The sequence below is a fragment of the Camellia sinensis genome, chromosome 14, assembly GCF_055761805.1.
Source record: "Camellia sinensis isolate YWXY chromosome 14, ASM5576180v1, whole genome shotgun sequence".
In the NCBI taxonomy this organism is placed as follows: Eukaryota; Viridiplantae; Streptophyta; class Magnoliopsida; order Ericales; family Theaceae; genus Camellia; species Camellia sinensis.
In genome coordinates, this window is record NC_138974.1 from 6,617,072 (window position 1) to 6,638,538 (window position 21,467).

The 21,467-nt window shown below is 38.7% G+C and overlaps 1 protein-coding gene across 4 annotated transcripts; it reads left to right on the forward strand.

The window, feature by feature from the left end:
• Positions 1-3,545: 3,545 nt before the first annotated feature.
• On the forward strand, positions 3,546-21,147 carry LOC145807668 (endoribonuclease Dicer homolog 1-like). 4 transcript variants are annotated; one of them, XM_082906260.1, is made up of 15 exons: positions 3,546-3,718; positions 3,801-3,923; positions 4,003-4,163; positions 4,268-4,501; positions 4,612-4,790; positions 4,850-5,029; positions 16,766-16,927; positions 17,004-17,099; positions 17,214-17,842; positions 18,224-18,324; positions 18,447-18,646; positions 18,722-19,642; positions 19,770-19,934; positions 20,047-20,411; positions 20,538-21,147. In XM_082906260.1, the coding sequence occupies exons 5-15, from the start codon at positions 4,650-4,652 to the stop codon at positions 20,713-20,715; spliced, it is 3,138 nt and encodes a 1,045-aa protein (XP_082762386.1). In that variant the 5' UTR covers positions 3,546-3,718; positions 3,801-3,923; positions 4,003-4,163; positions 4,268-4,501; positions 4,612-4,649; the 3' UTR covers positions 20,716-21,147. The 4 variants fall into 4 exon arrangements, with proteins under 4 accessions (XP_082762386.1, XP_082762384.1, XP_082762383.1 ...); XM_082906258.1 differs by having other exon boundaries at positions 4,612-4,762; positions 4,850-5,009; positions 18,420-18,646; XM_082906257.1 differs by having other exon boundaries at positions 3,552-3,718; positions 4,612-4,762.
• The last annotated feature ends 320 nt before the right edge of the window (positions 21,148-21,467 follow it).

The following is a 21,467-nucleotide window of genomic DNA, read 5'->3' on the forward strand; positions in this document are numbered from 1 at the left end:
TTTTCCAATTCCATTCATACCATCTAGCTTTGCACACCAAACCATATTTTATTCATCTCAGGGATCAACCCCGATCACAATTTTACACAAAAAAAAAAAAAAAAAAACAAAATACAAACAAACAACCACATTCACAGGTGGGATTTTTTCTTCTCTACTCTGCCGCCGGTCTTTTCTTCTTGCCTCCGTCCTGGGCGGCCCTTGCCGGTGTTGCCTCCGTGTTTCCCACTCCACTGGGCATGATCACTACTCCCTGCTCCTCCACTGCAGCATATGGCGGCCCTCCAAATCGGAACATCACGGTGGCCTTCCGTTTCAGCTCCTTGTTTTCCGCCTAAGAAGCATGGACACGGACACGTGACACGACACGAGTACGACACGGACACGCCGACACGTTAATTTTCAAAAAATGCAGGACACGACACGAGAAAGACACGCATGAAATATATAATTTTATATATTTATTATATGTTATATATATATGAATATATCATTTAAAGATAATAAAAAATGCAATATGACACTAATTCTTATAAATTTATATGGTTTTTATTTTATTATTGTATCTTAAGTTATTTTGTTCAAACTTATAATTAGTTTTACGTATGTCTAATCGTTAGACACGTGTGTTTAAACGATTGACACCTGTGTCCTTCAAGTGTCCAAAGAGTGTCCAAGTCTTTAAACAATAGGACACGTTTTGAAGAGTGTCGGACACGTGTCCTGAGAGTGTCCAAAGAGTGTCGGTGTCCGACACGTACCCGACACGGATACGTCACCTTCCTAGAAGTGTCCGTGCTTCTTAGTTTTCCGCCTTTAGCACACTTATCTCTGCTCGCGCATCCTTATACATGCGTTGGAGCAGAGCCAGCTGGGAGTTTAACTGTTGCACCTCATTTGTCCTGCTCTGCAGCCGGTGCGACAAGTTTGTGACCGCAGTCATGGTTTCCACACATGACTTCAGAGTATACTGATTGGCCTCAATATCAGTTTGCACCGCCATTTTTTGCTCCACCGACCGCATCGGAAAGTTCAACGGAGCAAACACAGAGGTGTTTGGTTGAGGTTCACTGGCCACCGCACCAGTTCTCTCTCTTGTTGACTCATTGAGGTCTGGAAAGAGAGTGAGCAGACTACGGGACGAAGAGGCCATTTTCTGGGCAACCGAGTATTACAGAGTGTTTCAAGATTTGCAGCTCTTAGAGACACTCTCTCAGCAAAAGGAACTATCTCTCTCAGCAACACGAAGAGTTTTTTTCAGAGTTTTTTAGCGGGTTTTCTGCCTCAGCCTCAGCCTCAGCCTCCGCTTCGATTTATAAAGACCTTGACGAAGAGGCAGACACGCGCATCATGAGCCGCTCGGCGCTCGCCGACAACTTGGCACGCCTTTTGATGGCACGTCTTTTTATGGATTGGGCACGCCTTTTGATGGCACGCCTTTTTATGGATTGGGCACGCCTTTTGAAAGATTGGGCACACCTTTTGAGGGTGCGACTTTTTAGGGGTCCGACAAGACTCTGTAAACTGTCCCGACATTGATTCCGGTTAGCTCCTTTATGGGTCCGACAAGACTCTGTAAACTGTCCCGACATTAATTCCGGTTAGCTCCTTCATGGGTCCGACAAGACTCTGTAAACTGTCCCGACATTGATTCCGGTTAGTTCCTTCATGGGTCCGACAAGACTCAGTAAACTGTCCCGACATTGATTCCGGTTAGCTCCTTCATGGGTCCGACAAGACTCTGTAAACTGTCCCGACATTGATTCCGGTTAGTTTCTACAAGGGTCCAGAAAGACTCCGTAAACTGTCACAACAACTGTCACAACATTGTCTGCTACAACGGTCCGATATAACCCCATAAACTGTCTTCTACATCGGTCTGACACCGCCATCCAGTGTCCTCTACACCGTTATGACACCACCATACAGTGTCCTCTACAACGTTATGACACCCCCATACAGTGTCCTCTATAACGTTATGACACCACCATCCAGTGTCTTCACCAATGGTTTGACACGACCATACAGTGTCACCTATCCTCTTTTATTTTTATGTATTTTCTTGTTTTGTTACTCTCTCCAAACTCAAGTTGGTTAGTTCCTATCCCCCTTGAGTTTGCGGGGGGCTGTTAAAATCCACCTACCCTCCACCTACTTCACCCACTTAAACCTACTCCACTAAACCTAACCCACTACACCACTACCACTTCACCTACTCCACTAAACCTAACCCACTACACCACTACCACCTCCACTTCACCTACTCCTTACCTACTACACACTCACCCTCTTCTATATATAGGAATCATGAATCATTGTAATAGAAATCAATATATATCAATCAATAATACAATTCTCTCTATTTCTCTATACATAATTAATTCTCTCTATTTCTCTTTATACATTAAATTTCTACAACCACCTACTCCTCACCTACTCCTCACCTACTACACTCACCCTCTCCTATATAATGAGCCACTCACCATTTGTAATATACACAACAACATATATCAATCAATAATACAATTCTCTATTTCTCTTTATACATTAAATTTCTACAATTATATAACTTATCTTTATAGTTATTGTTTATGTATTACTGTAAGTGTGATTATAAAAGCAGTTTTAATTGGTATATAAGTTAATTAACATGTAACAGGTTATGCACTTCATACATGTATGATGTATGTATGATATTTTGACAAACTAGGTACGCTGCACTATCCAATATCCTGCAAATATCCTCCAAATCCTCTTTGAAGGATTAGATAATTGTACACAATGCATAACTCCAGGATAGGTCTTTGCTTTACTTTTTTATTTGTTTTATTTCTAGAAGATTCCATTTTTGCTGTCCTTTGCTTTAGGGATACACATTTTCTCTCTTCAACTGTTCAATTGTGTATTAGAGTAGCAAATTAGCAATCTACCAACCTCCTTAAAATATGTAGCAGTTGGCAATGCTGCAGTTTAAGGTCCTTAACCTTTATTGCTTGGAGTAGTTCGGATATTGGATCGTGTCTGTGGCTTTCTCAAATATGAGACTGGGCTACTACAACATTTAGGAATGGTGGCTCATCTTCAAAGGAAGTTTTCCTTATAATTCATGACAGTAGGACAGCTACAGTTGCTAAGTACTCCGTTTTTTATATATGGACGGACTTCTGGTATGTGGGAAGCTGAATATGAGATGTATAGTTATGAACCTTCTGGTGCAGGCTGATTTTTGTGAGATTATGAGTATGCGTTTAGGGTTTTGATTAGTACAGTAGAAGGGGCAGTTTAGTGGGTTATTCTGATTTCTATGGAAATAAATATCATAGTCATCCTTGGAGAATTAGGGCATACGCAGTTGAAAATATCTTTAAAGATAGATGATAGGTAAGGCTTTCTTGTTAAGGTGCTTAACTAGATTGTAAAGCTATGATATAATATTTGTCCATCGAAAGATGTTACTAGAATTAATTTTGTTGTTTACATTTGCTAAAACACTTCATTCTATCTTTGTAAAGACCTTTATTGACATACCTTTTATGCTGGTATAGTTGTCTCTGGTGGAGAGCATGTGGATGTAATTATAGGAGCTGCTGTAGCCGATGGAAAAGTTACACCGAAGGTGCAGTCCTTGATTAAAATACTTCTTAAATATCAGCATACAGTGGATTTCCGTGCAATCATCTTTGTTGAGCGAGTTGTGGCTGCCTTAGTTCTCCCAAAGGTTGATAACGTTAATGCATATCATTCTCTATGGGGCATTATTTGTTGTTGTGAGTTCATCACATATTTTGCCAAATGTGCAGGTTTTTGCTGAGCTTCCATCCTTGAGTTTTGTCAAGTCTGCAAGTTTGATTGGACACAACAATAGTCGAGAAATGCGGACAAGCCAAATGCAAGACACAATTGGCAAATTCCGAGATGGTCGTGTATGTCTAAACGCCATTCTTTACAACTCAATTCTGTGAAAAAGTAAATTTTTTATTGAAAATTGCATCTGGATTGTAGGTGACTTTGCTGGTAGCCACTAGTGTTGCTGAGGAAGGTCTTGATATACGACAATGCAATGTTGTTATCCGCTTTGACCTTGCAAAAACTGTTCTAGCATACATTCAATCTAGGGGTCGAGCTAGAAAGCCTGGTTCAGATTACATTTTGATGGTTGAGAGGTACTTGTGTTCGTAAATTTGACCTTTATCTAAGTATGATATGTACACTAATTTTGGATCTAAATGATTAAATTTCTTTGTTCCCTGCTAAATGCTTTCTATAGGGGAAATTTATCACATGAAGCATTTTTGAGGAATGCCAGAAATAGTGAAGTGACTTTGCGGAAGGAAGCAGTAGAAAGAACTGACCTTAGCCATCTGAAGGGTACCTCGAGGTTAATTTCAGTGGATACAACACCGGGTACAGTGTACCAGGTGGAGTCAACTGGTGCTGTTGTGAGCTTAAATTCTGCTGTGGGACTCATCCATTTCTATTGCTCTCAGCTACCAAGTGACAGGTGTAGTTTCTAATCTCTATGACCATTATCTTTATTCAAATTCATTTACTTGTACTTTTGGTCATTTTTGGACATAGTTTATAGTTAAGTCGTTTTGCATTGATTTTCAGATATTCAATTCTTCATCCTGAGTTTGTTGTGGAGCGCCATGAGATGCCAGGAGGCCCCATTGAATATTCATGCAGGCTCCAGCTCCCCTGTAATGCACCCTTCGAAAAACTCGAGGGTCCTGTTTGCAGTTCAATGCGCCTTGCACAACAGGCATGCTGGCATCATGTTATCAATGCATGTAAGCATCATATAACACTCAATCCAGATAAATAGGTCACTAATTTTGTTAATGCGCAGGCTGTTTGTTTGGCTGCTTGCCAGAAGCTTCATGAGCTGGGGGCATTTACTGACATGCTCTTGCCAGACAAGGGAAGTGGGGAAGGAGAAAAAGTTGACCAAAATGATGAAGGAGATCCACTCCCTGGGACTGCAAGGCACAGGGAGTTCTATCCTGAAGGTGTAGCTAATATTCTCCAGGTTTGTTTCTGCTGCATGTCATATGTTCAAGGTTATCTGCCTGAAGTGGTTGAAAATATGATAAACCAACAAGACTGACAATCATCAATATGTTTCCTTTGGTTATTAATCTTATCTTATAATCTTCAATATGAATTCCAGTGCTATATTTTACTGTGTAACATGAATATAATGCAAAAATTTATTAAAATTAGGATTCAAGGCAATATCAGTTGCACAGAAGATATATAATGTAGCCATAAAGAAAATTTGAAATATGAAAGACCAATCAATGGCCATTTGGAGAAGTACCTTACATGTGTATCTGAATATCAACTTTCCAGACTTGTAATTCAAAAGCTACTAATCATAGCTGATGTGTTTTGTTGTGTTTCTAACAATGCACACAAAAATGCCGTTGGTGGTAGACTGTTTGATTCAATGCAGCTAGATCATTCCCTGATGAATGCAGTATGTGCAAGATGGGCCTGGATCAATCGACATCATTTCCTTTTTGCCTCCCAAATTCTAGAGATTTGGACTACTTTCTTTCAACAATTTGAACCTTAAGCCGCTCATTGTCATTTGAGAATTAAATTAGTGCCTATTTTTAGGAAATTAAGCCAGGAATTTGAAATGCTTCAGGATTAGCAAAGCTCTTGTAGTTTGTTTGAGAATTTCTTGGGAATTGGAATTCCTGCAGATATCGGAACTCCCTAAAATGCATGAGTTTTAGCTTATACTGTAATAGGTTGGAATTGCTAATTATTGCTTGTCATGACTTTGTAGGAAATTTTATTGGCATATTCTAGTTTTATTTTAACCTATAATAATTTTTTAAAGGTGGCTTTTGCACGTATTACATATATTTGCTTGGGGCCACAAATGGTTGGTCAAATTCAATGGTATTTTGGTGATTTTTGAGAATTCAGTTTGTTAACAAGTATTACTCCTGTCATCCCAATTTCTGACTCCTGGTTTTATTTTTTTTGGAAGTCCCATTTTATGTGTCCAAGTCTTAAGTTTAATCACTACTTCCCACATTATCGTTCTTTGAATTTATGTTTAAACACTATCCTATTTCCCAAAAAATTTATTCAAACAAGACAAAAGGCACAGTCAACAGCTACATAAAATGCGACAGAGGATTGACATTTTGACTTGTAAATTTACTCATTATAAAATATTTAAATTATTTGACATAATGATGTCATTTTTACTAAAATAGACTATTGAAATAATTGTTAATTTTGAATCTCAAGTGCCTCCACACTGTAACAATTTTAGTTTTTGAGAATACTGTAACGCTCCAAATTTCTAGCCGAAATGATAATACAACAATCATGGCTCTTTCAAGAAAAACCGAATATAAATCTCCAAACTTACATGACATGATATAATAGTTCTTCATGCAACAATACATTAAACCAACAACAAGTAAATAAACAAATAAATACCCCCAAGGGTTTACAAGTTTCCAAGGCTAGAGTCTGGTTACACAAAACGGTTATTCAAACCCACACAAACACAGCCCTTGGCTTACACACAGAGTTACAACAAAATGAGAGTATTGTACTCCTAACACACATATTTCCACGCCTCTAGTTGGGTGGGATCACCATTTTTTTTCCTGCACAAAAATCCCGTAGGGTTAGCATAAAGCCGAGTAGGAAATTCTTAACAAAGTATATACATTTTATACAAGTCTCAAGAGATGAAATGTACATGTCATGTTATGTCCTTTTTGAAAATAAATCACATTTTCATCTTTTGAAAACCATCATGCTCAATGATATCATGCAATTTCAATTGTTCAAAACTTAACAATTTATTTCAAGGGCGGTAAATACGACTCTGGTAATCCCTAGGTCAGTGTCTGCAAGTAGACTATATAAGTGCTACCAATTTGTCATTTTTACCGGTATTAACCGGAAGGCTCGACACCTATCCTCGCGGGTTTTCGGTCTTTCACCCCGGACTCTCAGGCCAACTTATTCAATATCATTGCTGGAAATTTGTGTTAATAAGATAGTGGCATATGATAGTGGTATTGGTGGCATATAGTGGCAAGTATAGAATATGATAGTGGTGTTGGTGGAAGATAGTGGCATGTATATAATATGATAGTGGTGTTGGTGGCATATAGTGGCATGTATAGAATATGATAGTGGTGTTGGTGGCATATAGTGGCATGTATAGAATATGATAGTGGTGTTGGTGGAAGATAGTGGCATGTATATAATATGATAGTGGTAGATAGTGGTAATATATAATAGGTAAGTGGCATATAATGGGTTATAATGATGTTTGTAATATCTCCTATATAAGGAGTGTCATTTGGTCTTGTAAGATAAGAAGTTTTGAATATAACAGAAATATATTCCTTCTTCCTCATATTTTCGGAGTTCTTCTTCCTCATATTTTCTAAGTTGGTATCAGAGCAACAAAAAACACAGCAGCCCTAAAACCGTCATAGCCATGTCGGAAGTCATTCCGGTGAAAACGTCCAACTCTCACTCTGTCCAAATCATCACCATCCGCCTAAATGGTGATAATTTTCTCCGCTGGTCACAATCTGTCCGGATGTATATCCGTGGGCAAGGAAAGATCGGTTACATCACTGGTGACAAGAAGGCTCCTGCTGTTAATGATCCGCTGTTCGACAGTTGGGACGCTGAAAACTCCATGGTTATGACATGGTTGGTCAATTCCATGGAGGAGGATATAAGCTCTAATTACATGTGCTATACTACTGCACAAGAATTGTGGGATAATGTTAGTCAGATGTATTCTGACCTAGGAAATCAATCTCAAGTTTTCGAATTAACTTTGAAGTTGGGAGAGATTCGTCAAGGAGATGATTCCGTCACCAAATATTTCAATTCGTTGAAAAGGTTGTGGCAGGATCTTGACATCTTCAACACATACGAATGGAAATCGGTTGACGACTGCAACCACCACAAGAAAACTGTGAAAGACAGCCGTATTTACAAGTTTCTTGCCGGCCTCAACATTGAGTTCGATGAAGTGCGAGGAAGAATTATTGGCAGACCTCCTCTCCCATCCATTGGCGAAGTATTTGCCGAAGTCAGAAGGGAAGAGAGCCGAAGGAGCGTCATGCTTAAGAAAAAAGGTACTGGTGAATCAATTGAAATTTCTGCTTTAATTAGCGATGCTGCGGCCAACAAGGCTGCAAATTACCAGCGCAGGTTTGATGATAAGCCACGGGTCTGGTGTGATTTTTGCAACAAGCCTCGCCATACACGCGAAACGTGTTGGAAGATCCATGGCAAACCTGTCAACTGGAAAAGCAGCAAACAAGGAGAGAAGAATCGTGGCTTTCCTATCGCTAATGAAGCCGATTCAGGTCCCTTCAACAAAGAGCAGATTGATCAACTCTTAAAGCTGATAAAATCCAACTCCTCATCCGGTACTCCTAGTGTTTTGTTGGCACAAACAGGTAGAAATCCTAAAGCCTTCTCTTGCCTAAACTTCTCTCCGTGGATCATAGATTCCGGTGCCTCCGATCACATGACTAGTTTTTCCCATTTATTTAGTACCTATTTCCCTTGTTCTGGTCATGACAAAATCAGAATAGCCGATGGTAGTTTTTCACCTATTGCAGGAAAATGATTTATTAAACTAACTGAGAAAATTAATCTCAATGCTGTTCTTCACGTCCCCAACTTAGCCTGTAACCTTTTGTCTGTCAGTAAACTATCTAAGGATTCTAATTGTCGTGTTACATTTTTTGAATCCCATTGTGAATTTCAGGACCAGAACTCGGGGATGATGATTGGGCGTGCTAGGATGCTTGAAGGTCTTTACTACTTTGATGAAGTACCTGTTAGTAATAAAAAAGCTCAGAGTTTTAATAGTACTAGTTCAATCTTTGTTCGAGAAAAAATAATGCTATGGCACTATAGGCTAGGGCATCCTAGTTTTCTTTATCTGAAACATTTATTTCCAGCATTATTTAAAGGGATTGATTGTTCTTCTTTTCATTGTGAAAGTTGCATTTTTGCAAAATTTCATCGCTCTACTTATTTGCCAAAACCTTACCAGGCTTCCAAACCTTTTTATTTGATTCATAGTGATGTTTGGGGCCCTTCTAAAATCACTACTCTTTCTGGTAAAAAATGGTTTGTTACATTTATTGATGACCATACCCGCTTATGTTGGATTTATTTGATGAATAAAAAATCTGACGTGAAAAATTTATTCACAAATTTTTACAATATGATTGAAAACCAATTTCAAACCAAAATTGGTATTTTACATTCTGATAATGGAACAGAATATTTCAATGAGCAGTTGGGTGAGTTTTTGAAAAAAAAGGGGATTTTTCGTCAATCTACATGTCGGGATAGCCCTCAACAAAATGGCATTGCAGAACGAAAAAATAAACATCTACTTGAAGTAGCACGTGCTATAATGTTTTACATGCATGTTCCTAAATATTTATGGGGTGAAGCAATTTTAACAGCCTCTTATTTGATAAACAGGATGCCTACAAAGGTGTTAACATACAAAACACCTTTTGATTGTCTCAAAACTTTTTTTCCTGACACGAGATTGTTTTCTGATTTACCTGCCAAAGTTTTTGGATGTATTGCCTATGTTCATGTTCCCAGTCAATTTCGTTCAAAACTTGACCCCCGTGCTATAAAATGTGTTTTTTTGGGTTATTCCTCAAACAAAAAGGGGTATAAGTGTTGCGATCCTCAAACCAAGAAATTTCATGTGAGTATGGATGTATCATTTGTGGAAACAAAATCCTATTTCCCCAACACTTCTCTTCAGGGGGAGACAAGTGGAGTAGAAGACCGTTTTTGGGATATTTCTATCCCGCTCCCCAATGTCATTTATCCTACACAAAAACCACATCTGTCTGATAATGATCACTTAGGAGAACCAAGTTCTATGGTGCCTAGTCAAGAAGATTCTTGTTTAGGGGGAGAAGTACTACAACATGATCTAAATCCTGAGCTTCAGGTTTATACTAGGAAGCGATTTCATCTGAGGAATAATGACCCGAATGTTCATCCTAATGACCCGAATGTCCACCCGAGTTCTGGCATCGAAATTTTAGGTAATCCTATTCCTTCTATTTCCGACCTTGATGTTCCTATAGCAATTAGGAAAGGTGTCCGAAATTGCATTAAACATCCTATTGCAAATTACCTCTCCTATCAAAGACTGTCTAAAAACCATAGAGCTTTCACATCTAGGATTTCACACTTGTTTGTTCCAAGGAATATACAGGAAGCATTGGATGATCCGAATTGGAAATTAGCAGTCATGGAGGAGATGAATGCTTTAAGGAGAAGTGGTACTTGGGAGATAGTTGATCTACCCAAAGACAAGAAAACAGTTGGGTGTAAATGGGTGTTTACGATAAAATGTAACGCAGATGGAAGCGTTGAGAGATACAAGGCGAGACTGGTGGCTAAAGGCTTCACTCAAACTTATGGGATCGACTATCAGGAGACGTTTGCTCCTGTTGCTAAAATAAATTCCATCAGAGTACTGTTATCTCTTGCAGTAAATTCAGATTGGCCTCTACATCAACTTGACATTAAAAATGCATTTCTCAATGGTGATCTTGAAGAGGAGGTGTTCATGAGCCTACCGCCGGGATTTGAGCAGAGACTTGGAAGCGACAGAGTATGCAGATTGAACAAGTCATTATACGGACTCAAACAATCACCAAGAGCGTGGTTTGAACGCTTTGGGAAGGCAGTTATCAGTTGTGGCTTCTCGCAGAGTCAAGCAGATCACACAATATTTTATAAACATTCAAAAAACAGTAAAATTGCAATTTTGATTGTTTATGTTGATGACATCATTTTAACTGGTAATGATGAAGCAGAGTTAGCAGGCCTCAAAAAGAAACTCGCAAAAGAATTTCACATTAAGGATCTGGGAGCCCTCAAGTATTTCCTCGGAATGGAATTTGCAAGATCCAAGGAAAGTATATTCGTTAATCAGAGAAAATATGTTCTTGAACTCCTTGGAGAAACAGGTATGCTTGGTTGTAAGATGGTGGAGACTCCGATCGAGCCTAACTTGAAGTTACAAGCTGCTAAGGCTGAAGAAGTCAAAGAGAGGGAACAATATCAGCGACTTGTAGGGAAATTGATTTACTTGTCTCATACGCGGCCTGATATTGCCTTTGCAGTCAGCATGGTAAGTCAGTTCATGCACTCACCAGGGACAGAGCACTTTGAGGCCGTTTATAAGATCTTAAGATATTTGAAAGGAACTCCAGGGAGAGGCTTACTGTTCAAGAAACATGGACATCTTCAAGTTGAAGTATACACAGATGCAGACTGGGCAGGAAGTGTTACAGACAGGAGATCAACATCCGGATACTGCTCCTTTGTAGGTGGGAACCTAGTTACATGGCGGAGTAAAAAACAGAATGTGGTAGCTAGAAGTAGTGCAGAAGCAGAGTTCAGAGCTGTTGCCCATGGAATCTGTGAAGTAATGTGGATTAAAAGAATTCTTGAAGAATTAAAGCTTTCTCACCCGACACCTATGAAGGTCTATTGTGACAACAAAGCAGCTATATCTATAGCTCATAATCCAGTTCTACATGATCGCACAAAACATATAGAAGTGGATAAACATTTCATCAAGGAGAAAATCAATGCTGGCATAATCTGTATGACCTACCTTCCAACAGGTGAACAATTAGCTGATGTGCTAACGAAGGGACTACACAAGAAGCAATTTGATAAGCTGACTAGCAAGCTGGCTATGGAAGATATCTTCAAACCAGCTTGAGGGGGAGTGCTGGAAATTTGTGTTAATAAGATAGTGGCATATGATAGTGGTGTTGGTGGCATATAGTGGCATGTATAGAATATGATAGTGGTGTTGGTGGAAGATAGTGACATGTATATAATATGATAGTGGTGTTGGTGGCATATAGTGGCATGTATAGAATATGATAGTGGTGTTGGTGGCATATAGTGGCATGTATAGAATATGATAGTGGTGTTGGTGGAAGATAGTGGCATGTATATAATATGATAGTGGTAGATAGTGGTAATATATAATAGGTAAGTGGCATATAATGGGTTATAATGATGTTTGTAATATCTCCTATATAAGGAGTGTCATTTGGTCTTGTAAGATAAGAAGTTTTGAATATAACGGAAATATATTCCTTCTTCCTCATATTTTCGGAGTTCTTCTTCCTCATATTTTCTAAGTATCATCTATGTCACCTATCAAGACTTAACAACGTATTTATCCCAAAACCATTCCATAAAAATTTGTTTCTCAACATTCTTTTCTCAATGCAAGTTTTCAAATCAACTTTCAAAGTTTAATGTAATCAAATGAATTGATATGCCAATAACACAAGATGAATATAAATACTTTTATTCCAATTCATCATTCAAGGAATAACATAATTCTCTCTTCTCAAGTATCCTCAACAATTAGTCATTTTAAGACTATTTCAACGTTTTGAACAATAATTTTCAAAATGAATAATAATTCTCATATTTCCTGAAATTCATCATTTATATAAATATAAATAAATTTTTTTTCAAAGATCCATTTATTTTGACACACAAAATAAATATAATAATATCATTCATGGATTTTCAGTCTCTTAAAAAAAAAATCCCAAATTATAGGTTTTCTCACCAAAACTATACAACTCAAATCTTTTGAAAGAAAACGTTCCAAAATCATCTTTTCTTCAATCAATGAAGATCAAAACCATAAGATTATTTTAAAAGAATAAGAGGCAAACTCACTTGCAAAATCTTTCAATTTCTTGAATCAACAATCAAGTTTCAAAGCTATCGAAAGATGATTTTGAAAATAATATAAATTTTGCAAAAACATATATATAACTCTAAGAAAATTCCTACCTCAAGTTTTGAAGAAGAAATGGGATGAAACTTTCAAAATCAACGGTGTCGAAACTCGATCTTCACCGCACACAACGAAGCCCTCGAGATGATAACCAACTTTGGTGAAGAACTTAGGTCTAAATCCCAATGAATTTGGAGAAATCAAAGAGAGAAGATGACTTCTAGAGAGAGAAGCTCCCGATCTGGAATTCTGGAGAGTTTTAGAGAGAGAAAGGACTGAAAAAATGATTTGAAATATCAGATTCACGAACTGAGATAACATGGTCCGCTCGAGCGTCAAATACACTAACCCAGTACTTTTACAGACAGGTCAAACTTCTGAAACCAAACATTCTCCGCTCGAGCACATAAACGGCCGCTCGAGCGGACAAGCAATTTCGAATGCATTTTGCATTTTTGCTTCGGGGGCGCTGGCCCTCGACCCCACTAGGGCGCTGCCCTCGGACCCGTCAAGGGGCGTTGCCTCCTGGACCCCCGCGAGCTGACCGAGCAGCTCGATCCCCGACCGGCCTAGTCAAAGTGGCAAAATATGGAAGAAGGATCGAAATCGGGATCGCTACAAATACTTTTTTCAAGAAGAGTTTGAACTCTTTAGGATTTGCAACTCTCAAGAATTAAACTCCTAGCAAATAAACAGGCCATTAATATCAACTACTGCAGCTTCTAAATTGTTGTGTTGGTGGGAAAGTAGTCCTCCTACATTGGTGGGAAGCATAATTGTCAAGTCGAGAATCGTATTATGAACCAAAATCCTATTTTGCGAATCGTGAATCAATTCGAATTGAGAATCGCTAAGATTTAGTATAGACTTTAAAAAATGATGTTAAGCAATCATATAAATATAAAAATGAAATAAATTGATTTTGGTACTTGTTATGAAATCGTTCTAATATAAAGGTATGATTACACTGTCTAATTGGGAAAGCATTGCCTTCATAACAAGAGTCCAAATCCCACCAACTATAAAATTATTCAAAAACCATAATATAATCTCATCCCTATGTTACACCCCTATGCTAAACCATCTACCAAGGGCCATTGCGCAGAGTTGCACTAGCGTGTAGCATGAGCATGATAATGTATGTCCATGGCCCACAACTAGCATTCTGCCTTCCCACTAGCTCCGCACAATGTGCCTCGCATGATGGCAATGCTTCATGATATTCAATTGTTCCCACGAGTAGCGGCATTGTCACCAAACCACTAGCTAGACTACTTGACCCTCGCGCTCACGGTTGAACCCAAGCCTATGTTCACGAGTTAGCACACAATGCCTTAATGATGGCGCTTCGATAGCCCAATCCATTCGATCTAGGACCACACCGCAATATGTTACGAGGAGCGGCATAGCGAGTGCGTACCTAAACCTCTAGCTAGGATATGACATGCAGTGTCAACACTCATGCCCCTCGATGACACTGTCCATGGGGTTCCCAAACCCACATGGAGACCAAAGACAACTAGTAATAGTTTGTCAAAGGCTCGCCCTTTGGTTTCCCAAAGGTTGCTCACTTGTAACCCATCGCAGGTTGGGGAGATAGGCTAAAGCACACCATGCCCCCTTATAATATCATCTTAAGCCCTTTGCAGACTGGCACAAGGAAACATACCACATGTTTGAGGAGTCATAATAATGATAATTCAATAAATTCCAAATATTATCCAAATATTAGAATTTACGGGAATGTCACCAAGGCATGCTTGAGACCCACTAGCGTGCAAGCATGGGCAGGTCGGCACGCAAAGGTGCTGGGCGTGTGTTGGACTACTTGGGGTCAACACGCCATGTTGGAGCGCCACGCCACATGCAAGAGTTGTGAGCTGAAGTCGAACTGTCAGCTTGTGACACTTTGCCATGAATCTTCTTCTTGTCCTTTGCTTTCTTCTTCATCGTTTCTTTGCTGAATTTCCTTCAAAAGATTCTTTCTTTCTTTTTCATTGTTTTTTCTTCATGTTAGTAGAGCTCTTCATCTTCCTTGTTCATTCTTTTACCGATGGTTGTCTTTCTACTACTTTTCGTCGTTTTGTCTAAATTCTGTGGTTTTGTTGTCCTAAAGCTTGCACATAAGTCTTTTCATCTTCTCTGTCTACTGTTCATTCATTGTTTCTTCCATCTGTGTTGCATTTACTGGAGCTTTAGTTGCATATTCTGTAAATATGAGGTTATACAATTACTGAGATAGGGAGGTGAGGTAAGGATTTAGCGTAAGGTATTTATTCTTCAAGTTGATGTATGAATCAAGAGAAAGCTTATAAGGATCACTGAGAGGTTTCACTGTTATTCATCGACTGTGGATTTGGGTGGTGTCTGTTGGGTTATTCAGTCTCTATGAGAAGCTGTAAGTTTTGGTTGGCAAGGTGATTTCTTTGGGAACTGATTCGGAAGTTGATTTTCGAACAAAACTATTTGCTTCAAAAATCAACTTCCGAACCAAAGATATAGCTGAACCATATAGTTGTGTTTAGAAGTAGATTTCCGAAATAAATAGTTTTATTCAGAAGTTAATTTCCAAACCAAATAGATGTGTGCACTAGGAGGAAATCACGTGAGGAAATAGAAGCTCTCATTCATGAGCCATCTAATGAACTCCCAAATGCATCCACCTTCCAATGCATGTATCCAAATGCAATTTGGACCAATTCCCAACAGTGTGTTGCAGCCTTTCCCTAGATTGAATGATATAGCTAAATAAATCTGTGATGGACCTTTTGTCCAACAACAAAATAAATTAACGATAAAATGGTAAATAGAAAGTACACGAGGACAAGAAGTCCTCCAAAAGGAAAGAAAAGAAAACGTCACAAATTACCCCTCTCCATTAACTGTTGATCAAATACAAACGAATACCTTAAAAAAGGGTGAAGCCAAAGCTCAAAAGGATGACATATAACAAATTTGGTCCCAAATCCCTTGAAAATCCTCAAATGTCTTCAAACACCCTTGCATATTTTTCTAACCACACCATCTAAAACATTGTGCTAGCTACATCTACCCAAAGAACTCATGCTTTCTTACTTGAGACAAAACCCCTAAAATGAACTTGAATTATTTGGGTACATGAGAAGAGGGAACCACCCAATCCTCTTGCACCTCATGGAATAACCTCCACCATAATGCCTAAAGTAACACAACAATGAAGAAATAGATGATCACTGTCATCCTCATCCTCAATGCACATATATAACACTACTATGGAGATGATAAACAATTAGGTATATTTTTTGAATCGTGTTATTGGTGCTGATCTTCTTACGAGTCAAAGACCAAACAAAAACTTTGACTTTAAGAGGCAATATGCATCCCAAATCATATTATAAGGCTAGAGTGATACATTTGAATTATCAATAATTTTGTCAAAAGAATTATTTATAAAAAATAAAAAATAAATAAAAAAATCCTAGGAATGAACAATTGATACTCTCTTACACACACAATTGGGCCTCATTGAAACACCATCAAGAATAGATAACAAAGACGTCAACTCATCAATGTCATGATCATTAGGATTTCTAAATAAATTGAATTTCCAAGAGATTGGCACCAAAAAGGAAGAGACTATAAATGCAATGGAACATTATGAGAACTAGATAGATTATAAAATCGAGTGAACAAAGGATCAAATGAAGTATCTTTATTTAATAATCAAATGAACAAATTTGAGTGTTCTTAGGATCTTTATTTAGAAGACTAATTACACTTTCTATTAGTAAACCTTCCACAATTGTACTTTTTTATGATGAGACATTTTCTTTATTCCATGCTTCTGGGACATTTTAGCAGTCATTACTATTTACTTTGGAAGATACTCACTGCTAGTGGGATCCAAAATGCACTAGTCCTTGACCCCTGTTGGCTATGCAGGGAGATTGGATTCTATCTGGGAGGGATGCTTGCTACAATTCCAAGTTGTTTCATCTTTACATGTATGATATTGAATGTGTAGATATTGGCTCCTTACAAGATCCATTCCTAACTCAAGTTTTGGAGTTCGCTGTAGTCTTCGGCAATGAGCTGGATGCAGAGGTATCTCATCATTCATTTTTATTGGACTGGTACAACATGCATAATGTTTATCTCTAACTACATGTTTTGTTGATAGGTTTTATCGATGTCGATGGATCTCTTTATTGCTCGAACCATGATAACAAAGGCATCTCTTGTTTTCCGGGGGTCAATAGATATTACTGAAAGTCAGGTTGGGATTGATCGTTGACTTTTCTGAAGTGCTAGTCAAATTATAAAATGTTATTTTTGTTTACATTTCTAGCTATGTTTGTTTGGATAAACCCTGTTCTCTACTTTTATGCAGTTGGCATCCCTTAAGAGCTTTCATGTGAGACTAATGAGTATTGTACTGGATGTGGATGTTGAACCGTCCACTACTCCTTGGGATCCTTCAAAAGCATATTTGTTTGTCCCTGTGGTTGGCGATAATTCTGTAGATCCTCTAAAAGAAATTGACTGGTATCTGGTTGAAAAAATAAGTAAGACAGATGTGTGGAACAATCCCCTTCAGAGAGCTCGGCCCGATGTTTACCTTGGTACCAATGAGCGAACACTAGGTGGAGACCGAAGGGAGTATGGATTTGGAAAATTGCGTCATGGCATGGCTTTTGGGCAGAAATCTCATCCTACCTATGGCATTAGAGGAGCTGTAGCACAATTTGACATTGTGAAAGCATCTGGATTGGTTCCTAATCGGAATGCTTTTGAAATTGGAAATCATTTGGATTTGACTAAAGGCAAACTGATGATGGCAGATTCTTTTATAGGCGTGGAAGATCTGGTGGGGAGAATTGTAACCGCTGCTCACTCTGGAAAGAGGTTTTATGTGGACTCTGTACGTTATGATATGACTGCAGAGAACTCATTCCCGAGGAAAGAGGGCTACCTTGGTCCATTGGAGTACAGCTCTTATGCTGATTACTACAGGCAAAAGTACGTGCTTTATTTTTTTTGGTCTTCTTGATTTATTTTTCCCATTTTTTTCAAATTAAAACGAAATAGGTCTTCTTTTTCTTCTTTTTTTTTCTTTTCTTTTTTCAAAAACATTTGTTCCAGCTGCTAACATTTGGTTGGTTTGTTGCAAGGACCGGATAGCACTAATGCACCTCTGTTGTTGTGCCTGAAGGAGAGAAGTTGATCTCAGTCTGAGAAGGAAGCGTTTAACTACTTTCAGCTGTGAATTAAGTTGCCTCCATTGAGCTGTTCTGCAAGTGTCCCACTGTCTGTAGTTTATGAATCCTTCTGGACCGGATGTTTCTAGCTCTTCATGCGCAATGAAGGTGCATTTGGCTAGTCGGTCTAATATTATAACAGGTATGGAGTCGAGTTGATCTATAAGCAACAACCTCTTATAAGAGGGCGTGGTGTTTCATATTGCAAGAATCTCCTTTCTCCTCGATTTGAACATTCAGAAGGTATCCTTTCATCTTTTTCACATTTATTTACCTTCTTTTTCTTCTGTGTTGAATTTTCCTGTTCACTTTGCTTTTCATCATTTTGGCTTCTGGAGGTAACTCGGGAAATTTTTCTTGTTTAGCTCATGATGGTGAATCTGAAGAGGCACTTGATAAAACATATTATGTTTTCCTTCCTCCTGAGCTGTGTTTTGTACATCCACTCCCTGCATCACTTGTTCGAGGTGCCCAGAGATTGCCCTCAATAATGAGGAGGGTTGAGAGCATGCTCCTTGCCATTCAGCTTAAGGATATAATTAATTATCCTGTCCCTGCTTCAAAGGTATTACAATTTCCTGGATGATTGATTTTTTAATAAATTGTTATTTTATCAATTAACGTGTGTTTTCTTTTACAGATCTTGGAAGCCTTGACTGCTGCTTCATGCCAGGAACCTTTCTGCTATGAAAGAGCAGAGCTTCTGGGAGATGCTTACCTGAAATGGGTTGTGAGCAGATTTCTTTTTCTTAAATATCCTCGGAAACACGAGGGTCAGCTTACTAGACTGAGACAACAAATGGTGAGTAACATGGTCTTATATCAGTACGCTTTGAATAAGGGACTTCAATCATACATCCAAGCAGATCGATTTGCTCCATCCAGATGGGCTGCTCCTGGGGTGCTGCCTGTCTTTGATGAGGATATCAAAGAGACGGGATCATCCTTATTTGACGATGAAACAGCACTTGGTGTGACTGTACCCGGAGAAGCTCAAGATGCTGATGGGTATGAAGATGATGAAATGGAAGATGGTGAGCTCGAGAGTGATTCAAGTTCATATCGAGTCCTCTCTAGCAAGACACTAGCAGATGTTGTTGAAGCACTTATCGGAATATATTACGTTGAAGGCGGGAAGAATGCTGCTAACCACCTCATGAAATGGATTGGGATTCAGATAGATTTTGATCCTAAAGAGTTAGAGTGCACAACCAGGCCTAGCAATGTTCCAGAGAGCATACTTAGGAGCATCAATTTTGATGCTTTAGAAGGGGCCTTAAACATCAATTTTAAAGATAGGGGCTCGCTGGTTGAAGCTATTACTCATGCTTCAAGGCCATCATCTGGAGTTTCATGTTACCAGAGGCTGGAGTTTGTTGGCGACGCAGTCTTGGATCACCTTATTACAAGGCATTTGTTTTTTACATACTCAGATTTGCCTCCTGGTCGCTTGACTGATTTGCGAGCTGCTGCTGTAAACAATGAAAACTTTGCACGGGTAGCCGTTAAACATAAGCTTCACATGCACCTTCGACATGGGTCAAGTGCCCTTGAAAAACAGGTTTTCTATATTCTTCATCTCATTTATTTAAACTCTTATTATTTATTATTTAATTCGTCATCTATCTCAGTGCTTGGCCTAACCATAGTTTTCTTTTTTACTTCAAAACTCGTGCTGTCGTTTTCAGATTCGAGATTTTGTTAAGGAAGTTAAAGATGAATTGTCAAAACCAGGGTTTAACTCCTTTGGTTTGGGGGATTGCAAAGCTCCAAAGGTTCTTGGTGACATTGTTGAATCTATTGCTGGTGCCATCTTTCTGGACAGTGGACGTGATACTGCTGTTGTTTGGAGGGTCACTCTCAGAATTCAAACCTCCTTATATATATATATATATATATAAGTAATGTTTTCTGTTTTTGCCCCCTGGGCTTTTCCTTTTATCCAAATCTTTGGTATGTTTTCAGGTCTTCCAACCTTTGCTGCATCCAATGGTTACTCCAGAAACATTACCAATGCATCCAGTGCGGGAACTGCAAGAACGGTGCCAGCAACAGGCTGAAGGACTGGAGTACAAAGCCTCTCGAAATGGAAATTTGGCTACTGTTGAAGTTTTCATCGATGGGGTCCAGGTTGGGATTGCTCAGAATCCACAAAAGAAAATGGCTCAGAAGTTAGCTGCCAGGAATGCCCTTGTTGCTTTGAAAGAAAGGGAAACAGCAGAAGCTAAGAATGCTAGTGAAGATGGGAAGAAGAATGGCAGCCAGACATTTACTAGACAGACATTGAATGACATATGCTTGCGTAGAAATTGGCCAATGCCACTGTATCGGTAAAAATAATTTATAAATAAACTTGTTTTTGTGCGTAATAATGGTAATTTACATGTTCAATTTTACGGGTTGAATGCTTAGGAAACTCTGGATTAACAAACAATTCATTACTTTGTCATCTGTAGGTGTGTAAGTGAGGGTGGCCCTGCGCATGCGAAAAGGTTTACTTTTGCTGTACGAGTGAATACTGCTGATAGGGAATTGACAGAAGAATGTATTGGAGAGCCTATGCCGAGCGTTAAGAAAGCCAAGGATTCTGCAGCAGTTCTTCTCTTAGAACTTCTAAATAAATTGTACCCATGATGGTCATAGCAATCCAAAAAAAACTTTTTTTTGGTGTTTGTCTTGCCATAAATGGGGCTAGCTGTATGGGTGCCTCGTCTTTGGGTTAGCTGTTGATGTAACTTAATTTTCATTTATTGGAAAGCCTTTGCCAAATGTGAACAGATCCAAGGACTCTGGCACTTGGAGATAACAGTGAGAAAAAATTGGCTGGCAGTGGCAGCACCTCCGTTGGTGGTGTTGTATGTTATTCCTCATCATGGGTTATTATCCTATGCTAAGTAACTTTAAATTTACTTCTGCCATTGTATGATCTGAGCTAAGCCAATGCCTGTCAATTGGCAAGCTTCAATAATGTAAGCAGCTGTGTTGCATACAAAAGTTCTATGTAGCTAACTAATGCTAACAAGTGAATTGGATGAAATATTGATGCATTGATGTTCCATTGTCCCAGCTTGTTTGTTGCTGACTTATTCTGATTATTTCAAATGGAATCATTGATATACTGATGGTTTAGTGCCGATTGTGGAAGTGTTCCTAGTTTGTTTTTTTACCAACACATTTACTACAAACCAAGTTATCTTTACTCTCATTTGAAGGAGGGAAGGAAAGGGATTTTATTTTCCAATTAGAATACACACACACACACATATATATCGAGAGGCAGAACAAGGTATATTAGTCATTTAAATTTATCATGTCCATTCAAGAGAGTCTTAAGGGCATCTTCATACTTTAAATAGAGGTGAATACATACGCACGCCTACACAATA